The following is a 24,082-nucleotide window of genomic DNA, read 5'->3' on the forward strand; positions in this document are numbered from 1 at the left end:
ATCTTTAAGACATTGTTGAGACAACAGAAGACTTTGGGGAATGATGAGAACACATAGTGCATTTTTTTCAGGTTAAATCACAGTTATTAAATAGGAAATTCAATTCACAATTAAAAAATAGCAGTTTTGGTCATCTGGTCCCAGATCATTGGTCTCACGAGAGTCAGCTTTTTAGATAACTGCTCCAGCTTTACATTAGTATTTTTCTCTATTGGAATTCGATATTATTGAAACTTGAGCTATACAGAGAACCTGGAGGTGAAAAACATATGTGGAGGCTTGAAAAAATTTGGTATTCTATAAAAAAATTAACGGGGATGGATTAATCATCACATTAACTTGGCAAGATCAGATACCTATTCTTGGAAAGTCTCTTGACTAAACAAACAGAAACATTCTTTCCTTTTCCCTCCCCTCTTCCCAGGCAAATGTCCTTCTCACATACTGTGGGATTTGATATACTTAGAACTTGAAAGAATCCTTACAATACAGTCTCTTATGTGCTTAGTTTTCACCCCATAGACAACAGGATTCATAGTGGGAGGTAGGAGCAGATAAGTATTGGCCACAATGATGTGGCAAGATGGAGGAATTGTGTGGCCTCCAAAACAATGGGAAAAGAAGGAGAAGAAAGCTGGACTGTAGGAAAAAAGACAATGGAAGAGATGTGAGCAGTGCAGGTGCCAAAGGCCTTCTGCTGAGCATCTGCTGAGGAGAGGCTGACCACTGCCCAAAGGATCATGGTGTAAGAGAGTGTGATGCACTGGATGTCAAAGCCCCCAGTCAGAAGGGCAACCATCAGACCATAGATAACATTGAGCTTGATATTTCCACAGGACAACTTGTCTACAGACATGTGGTCACAGTAGGTGTGGGGAATGAATTTGCCTCTGCAGTCAGGCAGGCGCTTAATGAGGAAAGTGAAGGGAGTGATGAGCAGCACCCCTTTGAGAAAACTGGAGAGCCCAGCCTTTGCAATGACAGGATTGGTGAGGATAGTTGAGTAGCGCAGAGGGTAGCAGATGGCCACATAGCAGTCCAGGGCCATCAGCATGAGCACCCCAGACTCCATCCTTGTGAAGGTGTGAATGAAGAACATCTGAACCAGGCATTCATTAAAGCCAATTTCCTTGAGATGAAACCAGAAGATGCAGAGAGCTTTAGGGATTGTACTAGAGCACATGACAAGGTCAATGAGACAAAGCATGGCCAAGAAGTAGTACATGGGCTTGTGCAGGGCGTCCTTATAGTGTATGAGGTAGAGGAGTCCACAGGTCCCTACCACAGCCATAGCATACATGGAGCAGAATGGGAGGGACATCCACATGTGCATGTCCTCCAGCCCTGCGATCCCATTAAGTATGAAGGAGGCTGGATTCATGTCTGTTTGGTTCAGCACTAGCATAATCAAGCTAATGTGATCATTAATCAGCTACAGCACTTGTGGATCCTCCTAGAAAAAGATAAGAGGAAGAACCATCTTGGTTATCATCACTGCCTTCATTTCTTTTGCCTTTTTTCTCCAAGATACATTTCAGTGGGCAAATAGCCAATTTTTGACTTCCAGGGAATATGAGCATAAACACTTTTTTAATCAAATGGATTCTTGTATGTGCATATTTTTTTTTCACTCATTCATTTATATATGTAGTCCACAAATACTTTTTAGTGTCTAACTTGCCTAATTCTATAATAGGCAAGTAGTATTCATTTATAAAATAAGAACTTTTTGTTATTATTTTTGAAGCTATTTTTGTTGACATATTATTTAAATATTAGTAACTATAATCCAGGCAGCAAAATCATGAAACTTTAAGTATATCATATTTTGAGAAAAAATAATGGTTTCTCTTGTACATGGGTACTAGGAGGCTGGAGCTGGGGCAAGATATTGGGCCAAGGCTGGATGATGACATACAGTCTGTCAATTTCTGAATAGCAAGATTCTCCTAAGGAAATGGTCAGCCTGAAGGCCATATTTTAGCTACCTGTTTCTCAGATATTATATTGAAAAGTGCAGGACTCAGAATGCCTTAAGAATTACTGAAATGAAGGTTAATGGCTAAAATTTGGAAAACACAAAAGTAGCCTGGAAGAATAAAACCATAACATAAATGCATAAATTACTGTAAAAAGATAAACTAAGTGCAACTTTATATACCATCATCAATCTTCATTTCCAGAATTTACAGGCAGTGATTCCCCCATCCCCACACCAGACCATTCCCAATTCTTATGACATGAAAATAGGTTCTTCCTATAGATATAATGCAAAATACATATTGGCTTAAAATATATTTTGGCTTCAGTGAGAATTTACAGATAGATCTTAATTCAAGTGAAATCAGACACTCATAAGAGAAAGAGGTAGGCAAGTAGGCAGCAGGAGAAATTTGAACATAATTCTTATGACCTAGAATTGTTCTCTGTATATTTCCCATTATTCTCTGACATGGCAGTGGTCCATTCCTGACTTCCACACAAAGCAAGCATTCCTACATGGTTGAAGGGTTGTTTATGTAGATGCATATGTATTATAATCACTTAAATAGATTCTTAAGGCCAAAGGCAAGAAATAAATATTTCTACCAGTCCTTGCACCATCACCATGCATCTCTTTCTGACTTGAACTTAGATCAATGAAATAAAACATTTATATCTATGGGGAAAAAAAGAAAAGCAATTAGTATCTATCTTAAATCCATTTCTCTCTTTATCCCAATGGCTAAAATAAAAATTCTGCTGTCACTGACCCCTGTATTGTTATATTTAAATACCTTAGGTCTTGGAGGGCAAAGAAAGGAGATGCTGTGTACCTGGTTCAATATTACAGGAACTTGGTTGTGTAAGCATCACAGTCTCTGGGCAAGATTTTAACTCTAGATTTCTTTCCTGTTGATCTAAGCCTCAAGGAAAATGAGTGTTACATATCCCCAAAGTCCCAAGGAATATTTCAAAACATCAAAGGCCATAGGCTAACCTCCTGGGTGCTCAAATGGGGACTGACACCTATCTAAACATGTATATGTATGTATATATTCAGGTATGTATGGATACATGTTTGCATGAATATATTTATTATGTAAATGTGTGCAGGTATATAGCTGGATATAAATCAGAAGTAAGATGTTTTATTAAAAACTAATAATTTCATTACTGTAGGGCTCAGTTCCTTTCCCTGTGAAGTTTTGCAAAGGTCCTGGGGGAGTCAAGTTGAATAAATTTAAATTATGTAAATTATTCACATAATCATTCACTAAATCACTCTTTTAAAATATATTCATTTGTCCCTCCACTAAAGTAACATTTATTAGTGTATTTTTAAAATTTATTAATATGAGCATATACCTAGGTAGATGTTTTAATAGAAATGCGACGATGTATCATTACACATATATCGCTGTGTTTATAATTAAGAGTATACAATTAGCACATTAAATGTTCTTCCAAAAGACGATTTTTAAGTCTGCATAAATGTTTATTAAATAGATAGAGTATTTTAAAATATTTTTCTATCTTTTCATGTCCAGTGGGTTTTTTAAAATTATTAAATAAAAATGCTACAGCAAATATATTCACGAATCATATATGGCACTCTGGTCTTATTATTTACTTAAAACAAATTCCTAGTAGTGTATAAAATCTCCATTCTATTATGCCAAGGACAATTTTATCTTCAGAAAGTCTATACCAGTTTTATTGGAGAAAGTGATATATCAGTGATGCTTATATTTAGAGTAGCTTGATAACTAAAGATATCGTTTAAAAAATTAACAAACAGAAACCTTAATTAAATAAAGTTGAGAGACCAGAAGGAGAAGCTCTCACACCCTAAGATGATTAACAGAGCCCAACAAGAAGAAAAACCCCTATTCTATTCTGGCAAGGACTCAGCTAATAAAAAACCATGGAGTCTGTGTTTACTATGGCCCTCCTAACTTCCTTTTCCCCTCTACAGAAGTGTTCTCCTTCCCTTGATATGCAGGGATTTACACCTGGCTCACCATGACTGCAGAGCCCAAACCACAATTCCCTGGTAATCCCAGAGAGACCTATCTTTTTTGGAGAAGTATCTGTCAGTCTATTTGTTTCAGGTCAACAATACCGATTTTTTTTCTAGCCTTATTGTACTCAGTTCTGAAATGCTTTCATTATTTTTCCTATGGACCTGGTTGAGGTTTTCTTTTTGATCTAATATCATTTCCTTGAGAACATGAAGGAACACATTTTAGACAGAGAAGAAAAGCTAGGATTGTGTAGTATCACAGAAGTCACGGTAGGCAGATTGCGGAGAAGTAGAGTGCACAATAATACAACTTGTTGTAACGTAGTCCAATTAGACAAGATTACTGGTGGCTTTGATAACAGACTCTTTACTGGAAACTTCAACTTGTAGTTGAAGCCAGATTATAAAGGTGGGAAGAAATAGAAATTGAGAAAGCAGAAATAATTAGTTTCAAAAATATTTTCCAGAAACTTACATGAAAGAAGAAAAGTCACTAATATTAAAGGAATTTTTGCTATTGGGTAAAAAAGCCATAAGTTAAAACACACTGTAAATATGAGAAATAGAAGAAGTGAATGATGGTCTGAGCTCCCAAGAGCATATTTTGAGAACTTTGGTTGATCAGAAAAAGGAATTAGCAATAAGCAAATACAGTAATAAATGGGAAAATAATGGCTGTACATGTCAAAAAGATTAGAATTTGAGAGGGTTCACTTTCTAATAATTTCATTTTTCTTTATGGGACAGACATTAATGGAATATTGAAAACCATGAGGGGCAGGAGGTGTACAAGAGAACTGAGGATGGCTAAAACATATTATTATAAACCATGTAGTAGGTAAAAACATAGCCATGTAATGAGATCCCAGTTAAAAGCTGAAATTATGAACAAATGTTGCTTGCAATCTGCATATGTGTTTACTTTCTTCAGAAGCGGTCCACAGTCTCAGTATAGCAACATATGACACAGAGCACAGAATTGTTCCAGGGTTGGGGTTGTAAGGCTTTTGCGCTAGTAAGACGATAATTTTGAAGCATAAAATAGAAACTTAGTTGATGAACCATGGTGTTTAGAATTGTATAAAATTCTTTAAAATTTGTGCAGAATATCTCCACTTGAGGATTATAATAAAAAATTAAAACCAGTGCCACTCCATGGACTGACAGTCTTCCTATAGAACCGTGTGATGATTGGAAATGGTCTAGAAGTTACTGTGAAGGACATCATAACTGGTTAACATCTCTTTCCCATCTGAAATACTGAGGACTGCTTAATCTTGAAAAGTTTCATATCATTTGGACTAAGTCCCTTCTGTACTCCTGGATCACTCAGATGACTTGACCCCAGTTCCATGCCCCTTTTGAAACACCCTGACAACCCTTTCCCGTATTTCTTTGGTCTTAGCTCCATATACTATAGGGTTAAGAGCAGGTTGGAAGAGCAGATAAACATTGGCCAAAAGAATGTGAATATGGAGTGGAACATGATGACCAAAACTATGGGTAAAAAAGGAGAAGAGGGCTGGTGTATAAGAGATTAGGGTAACACAGACATGGGAACCACAAGTCCCCAGGGCCTTGGACCGAGCTTCGTGGGATGAGAGACAAAGAACAGCTCATGCAATAAGGACATAGGAAAGACCAATGCAGAGCAAGTCAACCCCAATGACCAACAGTGCTGCTGTCAGCCCATACACACGGTTGGGCCTGGTGTCTCCACAGGCTAGCTTCACTACGGCCATGTGCTCACAGTACGTATGTGGGATCACATGGCTTTGGCAGAAGCTCAGACGCCCAATGAGGAAAGGACATGGGAGCATGAGAATGGAGCCCCGCACCATAGCTGCCACTGCAATGCGGACAATGATGGTGTCAGTGAGGATAGTGGCATAGTGGAGTGGGTGGCAAATAGCCACATAACGATCAAAGGCCATGGCCAGCAGCATAGTGGACTCCATCATCATGCAGAAAGCATGAATGAAAAACATCTGTGCCAGGCATGCAGAGGCAGAGATGTGCCCAGCTCCACACCAGAGGATGGCCAGCAGCTTGGGGACTGTAGAGAAAGAGGCAGCCGAGTCAATGGTGGAGAGCATGCACAGGAACAGGTACACAGGCTTGTGCAGGACTGGTTCAGTGGCAACAACAACCAGGATGGTTACGTTGCCCACAATTGTGGCTGTGCACAGGCAGCACACAGGGAGTGAGAGCCATAAGTGGAACTGCTCCAGACCTGGGATGCCCACCAGGAAGAAAACAGGAGTCCAGGTAAGTGTAATTAGGAGACTTCATGGTTTGGCCAAGAATTCTGGGCATCTTCTTAGGTCAGAATCCCTCACATAGTATCACATCATCTGAAAAGACAACACACAACAGGATGTGAATGAGCCTAGAGTAACACATCTGTTTCTTACACCCGGTGTGCATGTATCCAAATAGAAGAGAAAGAAACTCTCCTGCTCCTTAATGGATCAGATACTGCATGTGTGTAGTTATTGAAAAAAACAAACATCAGGGAAGAATTTTCCTTTTGGGACTGCACAGAAAATCTTTCCTTACCATGTAGGTGAGTTTAAGAGACAGCCCAATACCAGATAGCCCAAACATGTAGGTAAACAAGATCAGCTATTGCGTTTGTTCTCACAGACACAGGGACTAACAGGAGGAAGGAAGGTTGGTGACAAATGCTAGTCTCATCACAGCTCAAGGCCAGTAAATCACGACCTCCACAGTAGATGGGACAATGTGGCTTCTCCCAGTAGGTGCTTATGTAGAGTCTTGTTGCACACACAGCTCTCTGAACTTATACCTGAGAGGTAAAGATGGCAAATATTTAAGTTGTTGATCAATTTGACTTAGGATCTTATTAAGATAAAAGTTTGGACTCGTCCAAAAATGTAAACATTATGCACGTGCTTTGAGCTCTCTAGAACTCCATCTAATATCCAGGAAAGGGTGTATTCCAGACTCCATGTTTGCCTTCACATATTGTTTGAAGAGGCAAGAATATTTTAAAAGCACAGAATCTTGAAGTTTTTAAAGCTGGAAGTTGTGGTGGTAAAAAAGAGTTTAGGATCCATGAAATTGGGAACAAATCTTTGTTATTTACCTCTTACTGGTTGTGTTGCCTTGGACAAGTCAATTTTCCTCTGAAACAGAACAGTTTTCTGATCTGTAATATTGTAATAATGCTTTGTGAGGTTGTTGAAATTTGAAAAAAAACTACCTAGTACACTTTGTGGCTTATAGAAGGTGCTCAGTAAATAATGACATTTACTATTATCATTGCCTTCATATTAGTAGGAAAGTGATCTCATATCCAATACGGAATCCTCACAGTTACCTCAACCAACTAGAAACTAGTCTTACCTTGAATATTTATATAATGAGTGTTTACACAATGAGAATTATAGGGTAAATCTGCTGATAAAATAAACGTTGGTTATAATTTTTTCTGTCTGACCTCTACAGTTACATGACAATCATTAGAAGACCAGAAAACAGCTTTCCTGTCTGCTCTTAGCCAAACCACTAAGCACTCAGCTCTGGTTTTATGACACGTATTTGCTTGCTGAGCTAATGTGAGCCCCTGTTCAACATGGATAATGGTGCAGGAATCAGATGTAGAAGCAGAAAAGCCCTGCTCACTGCACCGCTCCAACCCCTTAGTTTATGCCAGACCTTCCTACAGTTTTCAGTCTTGTCACAAATTCACTCACTGTCAGCCAGAAGGCTTAACTTGAGGATTGTTCATGGAGTTTTATTTCTGCTTTTTAAGTCCCTGACTTTCTGCCTTGTGACTTTTTCTTGTAGAAGTTGGACTGAGCAAACATTACCACATGTCACTAGAATAGATTGGCTCCTAATTTGATTGATGCAAGTGACCATTACTTGCAGTTCCTGTAGTTTCTTTCTAAGGAATCCCAACCTTTGCAGTTGCCATCACCTTCATAGGGCCATATACTCTTATCATCTCCCTCACTCCCATTATCATCCCTTTCCCACCCAACTCACAGGAATAGTCTGTTGTCTCACACTATCTCTTTCATAAAATATCTTATGATATTGATAAATATTTGTGAACATTCTTTCTCACACCTCAGTTTGAACCTGTCCCTCTGACTAAATTTCCATTCCAATTCTTATTGTGATATTAAAGCCAATGCTCTCAGTAAGATAAAAATTTCTGACATCACAATTTGGAGAAAGATATGATGGAGAAGAATTTTCCATACCTGAAACTGCACCACGAACCGAAGGCTGTCATTCTGTCTGGACAAGAGCACAATTAAACTGAGGCCCCTTCTGCCCGTTTTAAGAAGCTTGGACCATGGGAAAGCTCAGTGGAATCATTAAGGTTCTACAAATTCCCTCTGCCCAATTTATTGCTTTTTATCTCTGCAGTGTGTCACTAGGCACACAGATTACCTCTCAGGTGCTTAGTGAGCAATTATTTCTTGTTAGTAATTTGAGGACTACCACAGTAACTGTCCTGAATTTTTCTTTGTAGCACCTCCCATTTCCCTGGTTTGACTAACATACCATTTGCTTCTTCCTTTGTTGGAGGCTCCCCACTTGGCTCCCCTTTCCAACCACTGAGCCTAAGTCAAAGTAAAACTCTCCGTTTAGGAAGTCTGCTAAATAAAGCTCCAAACTAGTTTACACAGAGGTGTCATTTAGCAAAGTCCCCTTTCCTGACCTCTAAATCTCGTTCTTCCTGTTTTAAAGTAAATTCCCCACTGCCAGTCGTACAGATGGACTTTTCTTGAGGGCTCTTTTCCAGACATTTTCCCCAGCCCAAACTCACATAACTCCAGGACAGTAGGAAAGAGAAGGCACGGCACTGCAGAAATACCCTTGGAAGATCGAAAGAGCATCGCTAGCCTCCCACCTCGACTATCTGAATACTGGGCCAGGAGGTTGTTTTACCGATGAAACCCACCTCACCATCCCACTGCGGAGTTAGGTGGTTTGCGCTGGGTTTATGGCTAGAGCCATCTAGGTAGTTTCTGTGTTCCCCAGGAAACTGAACATCCAAGTGTTTCTTCTGTAGTTTATCAGATTGGAATATAGAGGTGAAGGCACAGGGTTCTGTTAAAGAGTCAGGGAAGGAGTATTTGTAGTCTACTCCCTTGGAACTCTATTTTTGTTTTGGTTTTAATCTTCCACCTCTCAGCACTGGGGCTGTTTATCTAAGGGCATCTAACAGTTTACAGCCCCTGAGGCCACAGGTGCTACCGCTATCTGCTCTGGAGCCCTCTCCATTTCTAACGCGGCTCCATTTCCCAAGGCCCCCAGGATGGCTATGCTTTCACTCCCAGTTCTTTCTAGATTGTCCAAGGCCTGTTCTGCTATGTTTACTCCTTCCTGGGACTCCACTGTTATAGAGAGTTTACTGCTCATGTCCTCAGACTGGCCACCGTTACATAGCTGCAGAGTGGCTTTGTGAGATGCTTTGTCTTTTTTATTTTATTTTTTTAAGGGTGAGGGTTACAGGATACATGATCAGCTCAAGGACATTCTTCTGATTGGTTGGTATTTAGGAAATCTCAATTACCAATTTTCTGGTTCCAACCAGTTTTGGGTCTACATGCTAGTGGTCAGCATGCAGTTAACTTCCTCCACCTAGTGGGGGCTTTAGCATCTGCAAAACAACTCAAAACTATGGCTCACGGTATTATCTCTAGTCCTTGAGGAGGAACCAAGGGTCCTTGATTTTGTTTTTGCTTTATGGTCCATTATTTTGTCTTGCTTGACTGCTTTTCTTAGTTTCTGCATTTTCTCACTTCTTTGATTAAATTTGCTCTTTAGAACTCAGGGAAGGCCTAGGAGGCTAAAGATTTTCTACAAACAAGAGACAGGAGGACAGAGGGAGTCTGTCTCTGGCAAGGCCCTACAGGGTCCTGCTCAGTTTCAATATATTTTACCCTTCTTTCTTAGCAACAGTGAAGGATCAGGCAATTATTTTTCAAGAACTGAAGATCTTTATGTTTATTGTCTCTGTGACAAGTGAGAAAAAATTGTAGGCTGGGAACATGGATAAATTAAATATGTGATGCTAGCTATTGACATTTTGGAAGGTAATGATTTTTGAAATAAATGGTACACATATAATAATTGACATTTGAAAGTTCAATTGAGACAACTATACATTGACAGTAGGCTATTAATATAATTGTGTAATATTTTCTGTAGATGTTACAATTATCAGTACTGACTTAGAGGTAAGAGTTGTGGTTGAAGAACAAGAGGTCAGAGGTCTTGACATTGGAGAGAAACAGACAGGTTTAGTTGGTGGAAGAGAAGAATCAGAGGTTAAGAGAGTGTGCAGGTACGAAATGGTCCTTGGAATGGAAAAATTCAACAAACTGTGAAATCAGCTCATCTTCATGAATATTTAATTTACCCAAAAGGGTGACAGGAGTGAGTATAGAGCAGAAAATAATCTATAGTTCTTCTGTATCTTTAATGGTAACTCATTTCTCTATTCATATTTACATTCCCATTCTGCCTTTAGTCTTGTTAGTTCCAGAATAAATAGAGACTGGTTAGTACCCTATTAATTATTTTCTTCTTTATGTACTTATCTTAAATCTAGTCCAGTTTTAAAGATATGGAAGAATCCAACTTAAATTCTATGTAATCTTTTGTAGCAACTTAAGTGAATTGATTTTATGAGTGTCACATTTTAAGTGATTTAAGTATGGCTAAGAGAGTGATCTGTAAGTGATGCTTCTCTCTAAGTTTTAGATCTCAGATTATAAGAATTTTAGTTGTAATAGTCAGTTAGGGTCAGATATGTACGGGAGCAAAATTTGCCACAGTAAAATGTATCTCTTTGGCATGAGGATTAACTTAGGCTTATTATTTTAAAGAAACAGAAGACTCAGAAGTTTTCTTGCTACCTCTCCTTTAACTACCTAAAATAATTTAGATAACAGGTTTATTCCCGAAATAGAGCTATCACCAGAGATATCTGCAAAGAATATGGGCTCGGTGTGGTGGTGGGGGAACTCAGCAGAGCCTGAAAATCAGAGTCCACTCTGTGTCCTATTGTCTCTGCATGACTGTCTCTGTTTCCTGAACACTTGTTTACCAACCATTTGCTTTTTCATCTCTATGCAGATTTCCTTCCTCCCCTTTGAAGTTCCAAACAGTCATCCCCAATACCGTTTTTTGTCTTTAGCTGAAGATGATATTTAAGGTAAGGATTTTGGCCATTGTGGTGAGTCATTTGGTTTTCTGGGTCTCTCCCATGTATGCATGTTACTAAACTTTTATTTTCTCTTGTTAATCTGTCTCATGTCAGTTTAATTCTTAGACCAGCCAGAATAACTTCGAAAGAGTAGAGGAACATTTCTTCCTCCCCAGCTGATACTACATGAGAAGCAAAACAGATCTTTAACTAAGGGATGTATAAAAACAACAAGATTAACAGCTAATAATCATTCATCTCAAATTTTAGAATAAGAACTGGAATGAGGCATGCATATTTTTTTTTTAAACACAAAGAACGTGCAGAAAATACTTAGACTAAGAACATTTAATATTTATATTCATATACTATGCAGCCGACCCTGAGGACCCTGGTTTGTGGTGCTCAGTTTAAGTGCAGACTTTATTTTAATAGCACTACAGGTGACCTGAAGCAAATATTTCAGGAATCGTTATATTCTAACAGAGTATCATAAACATTTAGGAGTTTTCCTTAAATCATATGATGGAAATAATATTCTGTGATAGTATTAATGAATTTAGTGACACAGTTCTCAGGGTGTTTTCTACAGTGGGTTTCTAATGTAACTAAGAAACTCCTAGCCATATGAGTAAAAAGAAATTCTGTTACCGTCTTAAACTCTTCTCCTTGTTTGTGCAGGATCTACAGATCCTCTTCAGCAAACCCATGTAGGATGCTGCTAGCTTGTATCAGAACTGTCCAGTGTCCTCAGTGTCTGTACAGGCATAAGTGCAAAGTTCCATCTAAGTGCACTCTGTATCATTGTTTCCAAAGGAGAATTGTTCCCTCTAGTATGTAGTACAAAATGCTAGTGACAGTGTTAATTTTATTTATTCAGGTAAATATTCTTCTCTTTTGTGTTGGTTCCCATTGTCCACCCTGCACCCCCATACACATACACACTCTATTATAAAGATTAGCTTCCTTTTAGTAGTCTAAGTTTAATGCAGATTTCTATCATTTTGCAGACATATGTATTTCAACTTCCTATAGGAATTATTAATTATCCCTATGACTACAATAGCTCCGAGGGCTTTCTGAATATCCTTTTACATCATAACATTAATTTCTCTAACATACGGGACCATAAGTAGAGGCTATAGGCATAAATTGAATGTACGTGACTTTTAAAAAGAAACAGATGAAATGGACAACATGTGGTGGAGGGAAGAATAGGTAAAGATTAGTGGGAGGATTTCTTGATTTAACTACTGCTTGGAATGTCTGTAGATCTTTGGAAGGAAAGAAATTCTGCTTAATATATGATAGAGATGAAGAACGAATTAGTAACCCAGTGGACTAATTTGAAGTAAATGCTTTGTGACTAAAAGCAATTCCATCTACACACGAGGGCTGGTTGTAATGAAAGATGCACAAATCATGTAAAAACCTCAGAAGACTGTCCATCAAGCACACAAATACCTAACTTGATAGAGAGTGGGAGTCTGTTTTGTGTGTCAGTCTCAACCTCTGGATAACCAATGTTGTGGCTGGACCCACCTTTGTGGTTCCTAGTAGGATTGCAAGATATCCTCAGCAATAACCATCAGGAAACTTTGTGGGGAAAACAGTTTATTACTTACGAGTCCTAGAAGTTACACGGCACACTTGGGGCCTCACAGTGAGGTAGAGAGAGAGGATGTGGGACTCAGGTTCTGCTTTTATGGGGATCAAAGGTGAGGGCTTAGGATTTTGGAGGCTCACTCTTTATTGGTGAATTTAAAACATAGGAGCAGAAATTTAAAGCATGAGAAGAGGAAAAACAAGGGGCCAGGATGCCCATTTATCAAAAACAACCAAGATCTCTAAAACAAAGGAGTCTGGAGTGGGCTGGATGTGGCCTCCCTCTTCATCTAGTCCTCTGGGTGGCAATGTGTTTATTTGAGATAGCAATCTTTGAAGTGGATGTCGAGGGCATCAAAGCTCAGGGCAGACACATGCATTACCAAAAAAAGGAGAATAGCCAACTGCCAGAGCTTATCCTACAGAGGCAGCCACCTAACGGTGCCCTTATTTGGAAGCTATATCTTTCATATTTTGTCCAAAAAACAGAGGGCTCCAGTGGTGAGAAACAGGATCAAAACCAGAGAGTGGATCTCTGAAAGAGAGAAAAGTGAAGAAACTCAAAGGAGATTCCCACCAGCCCCCTCCTCCCCCATAGCTCAGCACTTCTGCGGTGAGGGGTGTGTAAGCATATTTCCTCTCTCTGTATATAGGAAGCTTCCCAATGAGAAGATTATGGTTCTTCTATCAGGTTCTTCCATCTTTAGTCAAGGATGAAAATCTTTTCTCCTATTCTTACTCAGAACTGCAAACAATATTTTTGAAGTATAGAATTGCTGGACTGGGAGGGCTGAAAGTCAAAGTCCACTAGAGATTGTCTTATACAGAAGAGAAGCCTGAGGCTCATAAAGAACTGAATGTGAAAATAATACAGGTGCTTAGAGATAGAACTAAAGCCATACTGAAGATTCCATGATTCCACAGAAGTAGTCTTCCATCTTTTTCTGAGCCCTATCTCAAGTGAGTCAAAAAAAGCAAAACTGGTATTAAAAAACAAAAAACAAAAAACCCACCTGAGTCTCATTGTTAAACTTTCTTGAACAACCACCAACAGTTTCTGCTATGCGAATCTTCAGCCATTCCAGCTTTATGAACTTCACTTGGATGGGCACACCTGGCTTACAGTCATAGCACTTACGGCTGTCTCTTTCTTTCTCCTCCATGTTTTTGGCTATCTTCAATGGCAATGGTGTTATCCTCTTTCTGGTGGCCACAGAGCCCACATTTCACACACCAATGTACCTGCTCCTGGCTCTGCTGATGGTGGCTGGCTGACGTCACATCCACTGACTCTATTGCCTAAGCTCCTCTGCCTCTTCTGGTTCAGTGATCAGGGTATGGCTGCCAATGCCTGCTTCACCCAGATGTTTTTCATCCATGGAGCATCTGTGGTACGATCAGCCCTACTTGTTGCAGTGGGCCTTGACCACTATGTGGCTGTGTATGAGCCATTATGCTACATCACGATTCTAAGCCATTCCTTGTTGGACACGTGGGACTGGTGGCTCTAGCCAAGGGTGTGATTCTTATCCTGCCAATGCCTCTCCTACTTCAAAGGTTGACCTTGTGCCACCTGGTCATTCCTCATACCTACTGTGACCACATGGCTATGGTGAAACTGGCCTATGATGATGCCAGACCTAACCATATCTATGGGCTCTTTGTGATTCTTCTTGTGGTTGGACTGGATTTACTGCTCATTAGCCTGCAAATGATAAATGCTGGTGACAGTGAGAAGAAAAGGGAACCCTTCTACACTGTTGGTGGGAATGTAGTTTGGTGCAACCATTGTGGAAAATAGTATGGAGATTCCTTAGAAAACTGAAAATAGACTTACCCTAAGCTCCATCAATCCCACACCTGGGCATATGTCCAGAGGAAACTCTAATTCAAAATGATGCATGCACCCCAATATTCATAGCAGCACTATTTACAATAACCAAGACATGGAAGCAACCTAAATGTCCATTGGCAGAAGATTGGATAAAGAAGATGTGGCATATGTCTCAAATGGAATATTACTCAGCCATAAAAAGAATAAAACAATGCTATTTGTAGCAACATGAAGGGGTTGGAGATTATCATACCAAATGAAGTAAGCCAGAAAGAGAAAGAAAAATGTCATATAGTATCACTTATATGTGGAATATAAAAAAGGGACACAAATGAATTTACTTACAAAACAGATCTGGAGGGTAGGACAAGAATGGACACTAGGAAGATCCTGGGCTGGCCTCTTCTGATAGAAAAATTTACAACTACAAATAGACAAACTATCTCTGAGAACCACCTGAAGACCAGCAGAAAGTATTTTCCACAACTAAACATAAAAATAAAAAGCTTCATATGGATGGGCAAGAGGAACAGTAATAGGATCTGAGTGAAACTCACACACAGTAGAGGGGGGATTTTATAGCCTCAGAGGTCCTCCCTAAGGTTTGAGGGCTTTTAACCTCACATTGGGCTCCCCAGCCTGGGGAACCTACACCAGGAAGATGATCCCCCCATAATGTCTGGCTTTGATAACCAGCAAAAGCCATAGGGCTGTGGAAAACTAAGAATCCACTCCTAAAAGGTACACACAAAAATTTACTCACCCTTAATTCCAGCACATAGGCAGCTATTTGAAAGTGCCTGGGTAATATATGATTCATTAACTAATTTTAGGATGTTTCCCAGAAGGGCAGGAATCTATTGGAACTTTCTCTGGGTACAAAGGAGCCAACAGGCACTTTTCTGTTTTTCTTTTCTTTTCTTTTCCTTTTTTTTTTTTTTTTTTTTTTTGTATGTAAGGGGGCTTGCTCTCTACCTAACTGGCCTGGCACTGGCAGTGCCATTTCAGACACTCTCCATCTAACTCAATAGTACTTACCCAACTCTGGGTTCACCAGTGGACCTGACACAGCTGGCAATCCTCCAAAGTGGCCTCCACCCTACCTGACCTCGTAGCTGCCCTTGGCCAGCACCAGAGCCTCTTCAAGGTGGCCACCTACCCCAAAAGACTTAGCAGGTGCCCTCAGCTGGCACTGGAGCCCCTCTAAACTGTCCCCTTACTCTGCCAGTCCCAGTAGGCACCATTGGCCAGTACTAGCATCCCCAAAGTGGCTTCTGCCCTGGGGGCTGTCCCCACACACCAGAGTGCCCACAACACTTTCAGCCAGGGCTTACAGCCAACCACACCAGGGACCAGCCCTGCCCACTAGCATGCCCACAGCAATCATGGCCCAGCCACAGCAGGAGGACACATACAGCCCACAACAGGGACATTCCTTGAGCACCTGGCTGTAGTATCCAGGGGAAATCATGTTATTGGACCCCACAAGACAACAAAGCTACTCTTTCAAGACTGAGAGATGTAGCTGATCTACCTAATACAGAGAACCAAACACAGAGAGTTAGAGAAAATAAGATGACAAAGAGTACCTTCCAAACAAAAGAATAAAATAAAACCTCAAAAAAGAACTAAATAAAATGAAGATAAACAATCTTCCAGATAAAGAGTTAACAGTAATAGTCATTAAGATGCTCACCAAAATCAGGAGAATAAAGGAACACAGTGAGAAGAACTTTAACAAAGAAATAGACAATATTAAAAAAGAAACAATCAGAGCTAAAGAAAACAATAAATTATAAATATACTAGAGGGAATCAACAGCAGATAAAATGATGCAGAAGGATGGATCAGCAATCTGTAAGACGGATTAGTGGAAATTACCCAACTGGAATAGCAGAAAGAAAAAAGAAACAAATAAAATAAAGTGGATAACTTAAGGGACTTCTAGGACAACATCAAGGATACTAACATTCACACTATAGGGAGCCCAGAGAAGAAGGAAGAGAGACAGAAAATCTATCTGAAAAAAATAACAGCTAAAACTTCCTTAACCTGATAAAACAAACATATTTAAGTCTAGGAAGTCCCAAACAAGATAAACCCAAACAGACTCACACCAAGACACATTATAATTAAAATGTCAAAAGTTAAAGAGGAAATCTTAAAATTAACAAGGGAAAAACAACTAGTTACATATAGGAGAGCCCATAGAATATCAGCTAACTTTTCAGCAGAAACTTTGCAGGCCAGAAGAGAGTGGCAGAACATATTCAAAGTATTGAAAGAAAGAAAAAAAACACCCTTACAATCAAGACTACTCTGTCTAGCAAGTTATCATTCAGAATTGAAGCAGAGATAAACAGTTAACAAGACAGGCAAAAGCTAAAGTTTATTACCAATAAATCAACCTTACAAGAAATGTTAAAGGAACTTCTTTAATGGAAAAAAGATCATAACTAGAAATATAAAAATTACAAAAGAAAAAAAATCTCACCAGTAAAAGCAAATATAGAGCAAAGGCAGTGGCTCAACCCCCTATATAGCTAGTATGAAGGTTAAAAGACAAAAAAAGTAAAATCACATGTATCTATAATAATTAGTTAAGGGATATACAAAATAAAAAATGTAAACTATAATGTCAAAACCATAAAATGTGGGGGGAGGGTAAAAATGTAGCATTTTTAGAATGCACTTCAACTTAAGTGACTATCAGTTTAGACTGTTATATGCATAGATGGTTATATAAAAACCTCATAGTAACTGCAAACCAAAAACTGATAATAGATACATAAAAAATAAAAAGAAAGAAATGCAAACAAAACACTAAAGAAAGTTATCAAATCACAAGGAAAGAGAACAAAAGAAGAAAAAAAAACAGAAAAGAACAAAAATTAACAGAAAGCAATTAACAAAATGACAGTAAGTATATACCTATCAATAATTACTTTAAATGTAAATGGACTAAATGTTTCAATTAAAAAACACAAGATGCCTTAAATGCACAAAAAAAAAAACAAGACCTATCTATATGCTGCCAGCAAGAGACTCATTTCAGATTTAAAGACACAGACTTCATGTGTAACTGAAAAGTTGTGCTCTACACTGGAATTTGACACAGCATTGTAAAGTGACTGTAACTCAATAAAAAAATGTTAAAAAATAAAAGACATAGACTGAGAGTAGGGATGAAAAAAATATTTCATACAAATGGAAACAAAAAGAAAGCTGGGGTAACAATGCTTATATCAGACAAAATAGACTTTAAAACAAAGACTATAACAAGTGACAAAGAAGGGCATTCCATAATGATAAAAGGATCAATCCAAAAAGAGAATATAAAACTTGTAAATATATGTGAATCCAACACAGGAGCAGCTAATACATAAATCAAATATTAACATGCATAAAGGGAGAAATTGATAGTAATACAATAATAGTAGGGGACTTTAATACTCCACTTACATTAATGGACAGATCATCCAGACAGAAAATCAAGAAGGAAACACCAGCCTTCAATGACACATTAGATCAATGAACTTAATAGATATACAAGAACATTCCACACCCAAACAACAGAATACACATTCTTTTCAAGTGCACATGAAACCATTGTCTAGTATAGATCACATATTAGGTCACAAAACAAGCCTCAATACATTTAAGAAAACTGAAATTATATACAGCATCATTTCTGAACATAATGATATGAGACTAGATACCAACTCCAAGAAAAAAACATGGAAAAAGTGCAAACATAATGAAGGGGAAACAACATGCTACTAAACATCTAATGGGTCACTGAATAAATCAAAGAGGAAATAAGAAATACCTTGAGACAAATGAAAATGGAAAAACAATGTTCCAAAGTCTAGAGGATGCAATACAAGCATTTTTAAGAGATCGATACAGGCCTACATCAAAAATCTCAAATAAGCCAAACTTATACCTGAAGGAACTAGAAAGAGAAGAGCAAACAAAACTCAAAGTTAATAGAAGGAAGGAAACAATCAGATCAGAGCAAAAATAAATGAAATAGAGACTAAAAATAAGAAAAGAAAAGAAAAGAAAAAAGATCAGTGGTAGGTCAGGCCTCGGCAAGCAGCTTGGCCCCTCAGTCAGCTAGACTCGCTGCAGCACAACGTCTGTGAGCCACCGTCTCCTGGCTGACACGATCCATCCTTTGCACAACACAGGTCTGCTTCTCTACGTGGGTTCAGGAAGCTGCTTCCACACGGTTCCCAAAGGCCTTTTGCCTGAGGGAAATCTCAGAAGAAAGGGCTAAGTAGAATGAACTCTAGCCACTGCCTCTGCAGTGGCTCTCAGGGAAGCAGCTAATATTCATCTTTGCCCACCTCCATTCTACATTTAAAATTTCCTCACCATTAGCAATCACCGAAGCAAGTATTGGGGCTTACACAGTTGTGTGACCCAAAAGTTTATTCCTGAAGTGTCTGAACATTTGATAATCATAACCTTCTCATTTCAGGATTACTGCACGTTTGTTTATAATGGGGCAAAAGCGTATCCAAGTAACTCACCTGGTTTCACATGATTTTTTTCTGCTTAGAGTGTGTAAAGCACAAAAGGCAAATAAAATAGATAAGAGAGGGAAATAATATTTTATAGTATGCAGATCTCTGCTTCTGTACCTCAGTCCCATTAAAATTAGATTAAAAAAAAGTCACTCTCAGGTTTCTGCAAAATTAACTTTTGTGACCACAGTTCCTCAGGCTAATAAGTGCTTCAGGCCCTTTCAAAATCTGCTACTTGTTTGTCAATTAAATGATTAATCATAAAGCATTATTCTGAGTAATTTTTGTGTTTTTTAATCTACATGTTTGTAGTGTCAGATAGGAAGTACAATATTCCCTAACTGTTACTACTCCTGCCTGTTCTCCCTAATCCTTCGGACTCCATTTATAGAAGAGGCACTTCCTAGTTAAACTTCCATTTCTTTTTTTCTCCTGAAGGTTGTGGCCATTATTTCAAGCTTTGAAATTTCTCATCTTTCACAGCTCTTGTTAATGAATTATTCAATGTATTAGAAATTATTATTATTATTTATTATTATATTATTCTACACTCTGCAAAAGTATCATTTATTTCTAAGTATTTTGAGTCTCTTTTAAATGGTGGCCATGTGGCTTAAAGGGTAAGTATCTTTTTCACTGTGACAACTCTAGGATTTTCAGCCTTCAGTCTTCATGCATCTTGAAATATTTGCACTATACCCACCATCATTGTCTAGAAATAATAGAAAAAATATCTTCTGAATTTAATGAATTCCTGTATTTGGGCACCAGATCTGTGCTCCATAAACTGTCCAAGTCCTTGTTCATGACTTCCTCCTATGTTCCCAGAGGAACTGCCTTTCAGAGGTAGGCAGTCAAAGATTTCAATATCAAACTGACTTTTATAACTAGAATCATTAACAGAGCATTCTCAAAATTTTCTCTCTAAAAGATGATTGTGAGACACTGGAATTAGCTGAGACAAGCAAGGGAGTTGAGTCTAGAAATTTTTTTAAATGTGGAATTAGTTAAAATGCAGATCAAACTTTTAAGCTTAGGAGTTTTCCATTTTTCCCTTTTCGTTGGAATTTCTCTGAGAATTGGAGATTGTGTCTTTTGTTCATATTCCCCTGGTCCTGTACTCCAAATATAAGGCTTCTGCCGCAGGGATAATAAATGAGTGACTCTAAATATTATTTTGTACTTTCCCTGTCCCTTCTCACTGCCCCCCAACCCAGTCACTCTTAACCTCTCATTTCCCCTTAAAGACACAAGTACATACACACCCACACCTACACACACCGCGGCCTTGCCTTGGCAAAGCAGTGGGTAAGTTATTGTTTGTGCTTATGTTCTCGCCGTGTGGAAACGTTCCACCTCATTTTACTTGCATTCAGTGTGTGTTGTGAGAGTTCTTTTGTATACATATTATCATATACAATTTTCCCAACTACCATGTCAGAAGGGAGGGAGTATGTTATTATTTTCATTTCATTGGGACTAATAGCTTTGCTTTAGAATTAGCGAGAGCAAGAAGTTCTCCTGTGTCTTAGCCTGTCGAAGAGTTTTGGCAGCTAATTTGTCAATATGACATATTTTTCTCACTAGCCAATTCCCCCTGGAACAGCATCCACTTAACTTTTTTTTTCTTATACCCACCAGAGTCAGATGATCAGAGGGGTTTCTGACCATAGGCCGTGGTTATGGTCTCCTTCCTCCAGCCCCTATATTTGGTCAATTTATCCCAAAACTGCTTGGTTTTCACTGCATAAATAATAGGATTGAGCATTGTAGGCACAAGGAAGTAGAGGCTGCCAAGAATGGTGTGGATATGGGGTGGAATTCCCCGGCCAAAGCGGTGAGTGAGAAAAGAAAACAGTGAGGGAGTGTAAGAGATCAGCAGGACACAGATGTGTGTGGTGCACGTGTTTACTGCTTTTTGGTGGGCTTCCTTAGAAGACAGCCACATTACAGCCCGGATGATCAGTACATAAGATGAGGCAATAGCTGAGATGTCTACCCCAGCAACCAAAAAGGCCACCACCAGACCATATATCCTATTGACTGTGGTGTCCACACACACCATCTTCACCACAGCCATGTGTTCACAGTAGGTGGTGGGGATGACATGCTTGGCATGAAAGGGCACCTGCTGGAGGAGGATGGGCATGGGGAGGATGAACAAGATAGCTCTCCCTAAACTCACTAGGCCAATGAGCTCAATGCGGCTGTTGGAAAGGATGGTGGCATAGCGCAGGGGCTCACAGATGGCCACATAGCGGTCAAAGGCCATGGACATGAGGATGGAGGACTGCAAGGCAGAGATGGAGTGGATGAAGAACAGCTGGACCAGGCATCCCTCATAGCTGATCTCACTCTGGCCAAACCAGAAGATGCACAGTGCCTTGGGGATGGTGGTTGTGGACATGCCCAGGTCTGTGAGGGGCAGCATACAGAGCAACAGGAACATGGGCTTGTGCAGGGAGCACTCTGCGGAGATGGTGAAGATGATGGTGCAGTTCCCGAGGATGGTGATGAAGTACATGGATGAGAAGGGAATAGAGATCCATCTGTGTTTGTCCTCCATCCCAGGAATACCTTGGAGAAGGAAGAAAGAGGGATGGCCCTGGGAGGCGTTGCAACCCGTCATGGTGACACCCTGGTGAAGCACCTTGGAAGAGAAATCAAGAAACTATATGAGCCTCAATTTTAAAAAGAATTTAAATTTTCAGAGTAGAAACAAAAATTGTAATATTAAGATACATGAAAATGATTCTGAAATCATGATAATGTGTATCATTTAGTATAGTACTATGCTGTAGTATTAGAGTGGTAATAATACGGCACAACAACATTAATATCTGAGAGAATATATTTCATTGTAAGTGTTTTATTAAGGACAAATTGATTCATTATTCATTAACAAAACGCCATTAAATTTACAAGAATAAATTATGTTATTTTTGAAATCGTATCCACTTAGAGACTATAACTCAAAGTATGTGAAACAAAAATGGGTAGAAATACAAAGAGAGATAGACAAAAAATCACATACCTTTCTCAACAAACAAGAGGTCAGCTAGGTCAGAAAATAGACTGTTTACAAAATAAGAGGGTTTAAAAACTTACAGTAGAATTCTTATCCAACACCTAAGGAGTGCATATCTATTGCAGATTTGGGAATTATGGAGACCTTTATGATGAGAACTGTATAATAATGATTAAGAATGAAGTAGGCAATGGGGTTCTGGTCACCTGAAGCTCAGGGAAAAAGCAACCAGAATGTGAATATAAAGCCTAGAATCACCTACCTGAATGTGAGGCAGTGAGAGAGTGCAAAGCTAGCCCCACACACCTTCAGATATGTGTGTATGAGTTTATACACATGTATGAAGGTATATCTTAACAAGCATCCATGTGGCTCTTGAAAGGCACACTCCTGGCCCTGCATCTCTCCACTCCTCACTCTCAGGCACCTAGAATCCGTGGCTCTTTAAGTAACCTTGGTAAAGGCCCTCAGGGTGCCCAGAATTAGCTCTCTGTTACTCCTTCATTCCTGAAACATACACACACACCAGGTACCACAACTGTTATGCATAAGATTGACCTTGGAGGTTGCCCTGAGTTCCCAGGAGATAATGCTGATTGACTTTAGGGATGGTGGGAATGTTCCAGTGTTTACCAGGCCTAGAAGCCTGAGAGGGGGGAGTTGAAGCTAAAATCTGAGTCTGGAACTAGGTTAGGGTTTGGCAGTTTGGGTATCCCAAAGGCCCTCCTTCCCATACATATGTGCACGTGACAGCCAGGGAGGGCTTTCGTCCGTGGCTGCAGTATTCAGGGTCGTGAAGTGGTCAGAAGTACAATCCCTGTTGATGGAAACGCTGGTGAAATAGTGTTAGCAGCCTCCAGTTTGATCTAGCCCTAGCCTCTTTCTGACTTTCACTCTAACTTTTTCTCAGGCTAATAGTGTAGCTCCAGACACTCCCCAGGACATTTTCTTCAATACTCAACCCCTCACTCAGCACCCATAGCCTCTCATGTCCCAGCATCCTCTCAACCTTTGGGTCCAGATGTGACCATATTTCTTTACTCATTAGTCTAGAGGAAGCAAGGTATCAAAGTTTGTCAAAAAGCATGTTGCCAAATGCACAAGACAAATCACAAAGTCTTGCGAAGACTAAACAGAAGTGACTCAGAGAGCCAGATTCTAACTTCTGATGTACTGTGTTCTGCCTCCAGACAGGCTCTGTAGGGAGACTGTTCAGAGCCAGGGGTCAGTAAGAGTGAAACAGTGACAGAGGAATGTGAATGACAAAATAAATGTGCTGGGTCAATTAACATCAGTAGAAAGAGTACATCAACATAAACAGGCAAACACAGATGCACCTGCTCCTGGACACATCCACACAGCTTCCCCTAATAACATGCACAAGTCCTGGGCTCAGTCATTCTTTTTTCCCCTCTGTCCCACAGTGGTCCTGAGGGGTTCTAATTACAGGCAGCAAACCAACATAATCATTTCTTCCCAGCCTTGCTCCCATTATTATATCTTTAGTACTGTCAAATACCTGCATACAACTGATAAAGAAACTTTTCTTGCAGAATATGCCCCAAGTTCTATCAAGTATCGTCCGTTATCGGTCAAAACTTCTGACCTTACCTTGTGGATAATTACACTACTCTGGGACAAGAGCCCCAGGCTCATTTCTCCCCAAATCCTGTGTCCCTATCATTAGCATCGTGTATGCACACAGTGGGCATATATATGTGTCAATTAAATGGATAAATGAATGAAGAAGCAAATAAATAATGTCATTTCAATATGAGATAAATATGTATCCAATTCATAAGATCTTACATACTTTTGTTTTCCTGTGTATATAGAAACCTAAAGTATCACTGTGTTTGAAGGCTATACCTTCTCCTTAAAT

General features: G+C 39.3%; 3 protein-coding genes and 1 pseudogene across 3 annotated transcripts; 1 reads left to right on the top strand and 3 right to left on the bottom strand.

Annotated features, from left to right (window-relative positions):
- Positions 1–399: 399 nt before the first annotated feature.
- On the bottom strand, positions 400–1,449 carry LOC105097926 (olfactory receptor 52N4-like). The gene is given in 2 exon segments (XM_031459375.2): positions 400–650; positions 653–1,449. Coding segments are annotated over 2 exon segments (966 nt in total). The 5' UTR covers positions 1,406–1,449; the 3' UTR covers positions 400–437.
- A 3,868-nt stretch (positions 1,450–5,317) lies between these two features.
- On the bottom strand, positions 5,318–6,301 carry LOC105097927 (olfactory receptor 52P1-like). Its single transcript, XM_010990556.3, is given in 2 exon segments — positions 5,318–6,268; positions 6,270–6,301. Coding segments are annotated over 2 exon segments (966 nt in total). The 5' UTR covers positions 6,299–6,301; the 3' UTR covers positions 5,318–5,331.
- A 7,406-nt stretch (positions 6,302–13,707) lies between these two features.
- LOC135322558 (olfactory receptor 52P1-like) lies at positions 13,708–14,607 on the top strand (annotated as a pseudogene).
- Positions 14,608–20,676: 6,069 nt separating this feature from the next.
- Positions 20,677–21,801, bottom strand: LOC105097929 (olfactory receptor 52P1). Its single transcript, XM_010990557.3, has one exon. The coding sequence runs from the start codon at positions 21,799–21,801 to the stop codon at positions 20,824–20,826; it is 978 nt and encodes a 325-aa protein (XP_010988859.3). The 3' UTR covers positions 20,677–20,823.
- Between the last annotated feature and the right edge of the window lie 2,281 nt (positions 21,802–24,082).

This window comes from Camelus dromedarius, chromosome 12 (assembly GCF_036321535.1).
Source record: "Camelus dromedarius isolate mCamDro1 chromosome 12, mCamDro1.pat, whole genome shotgun sequence".
NCBI lineage: Eukaryota > Metazoa > Chordata > Mammalia > Artiodactyla > Camelidae > Camelus > Camelus dromedarius.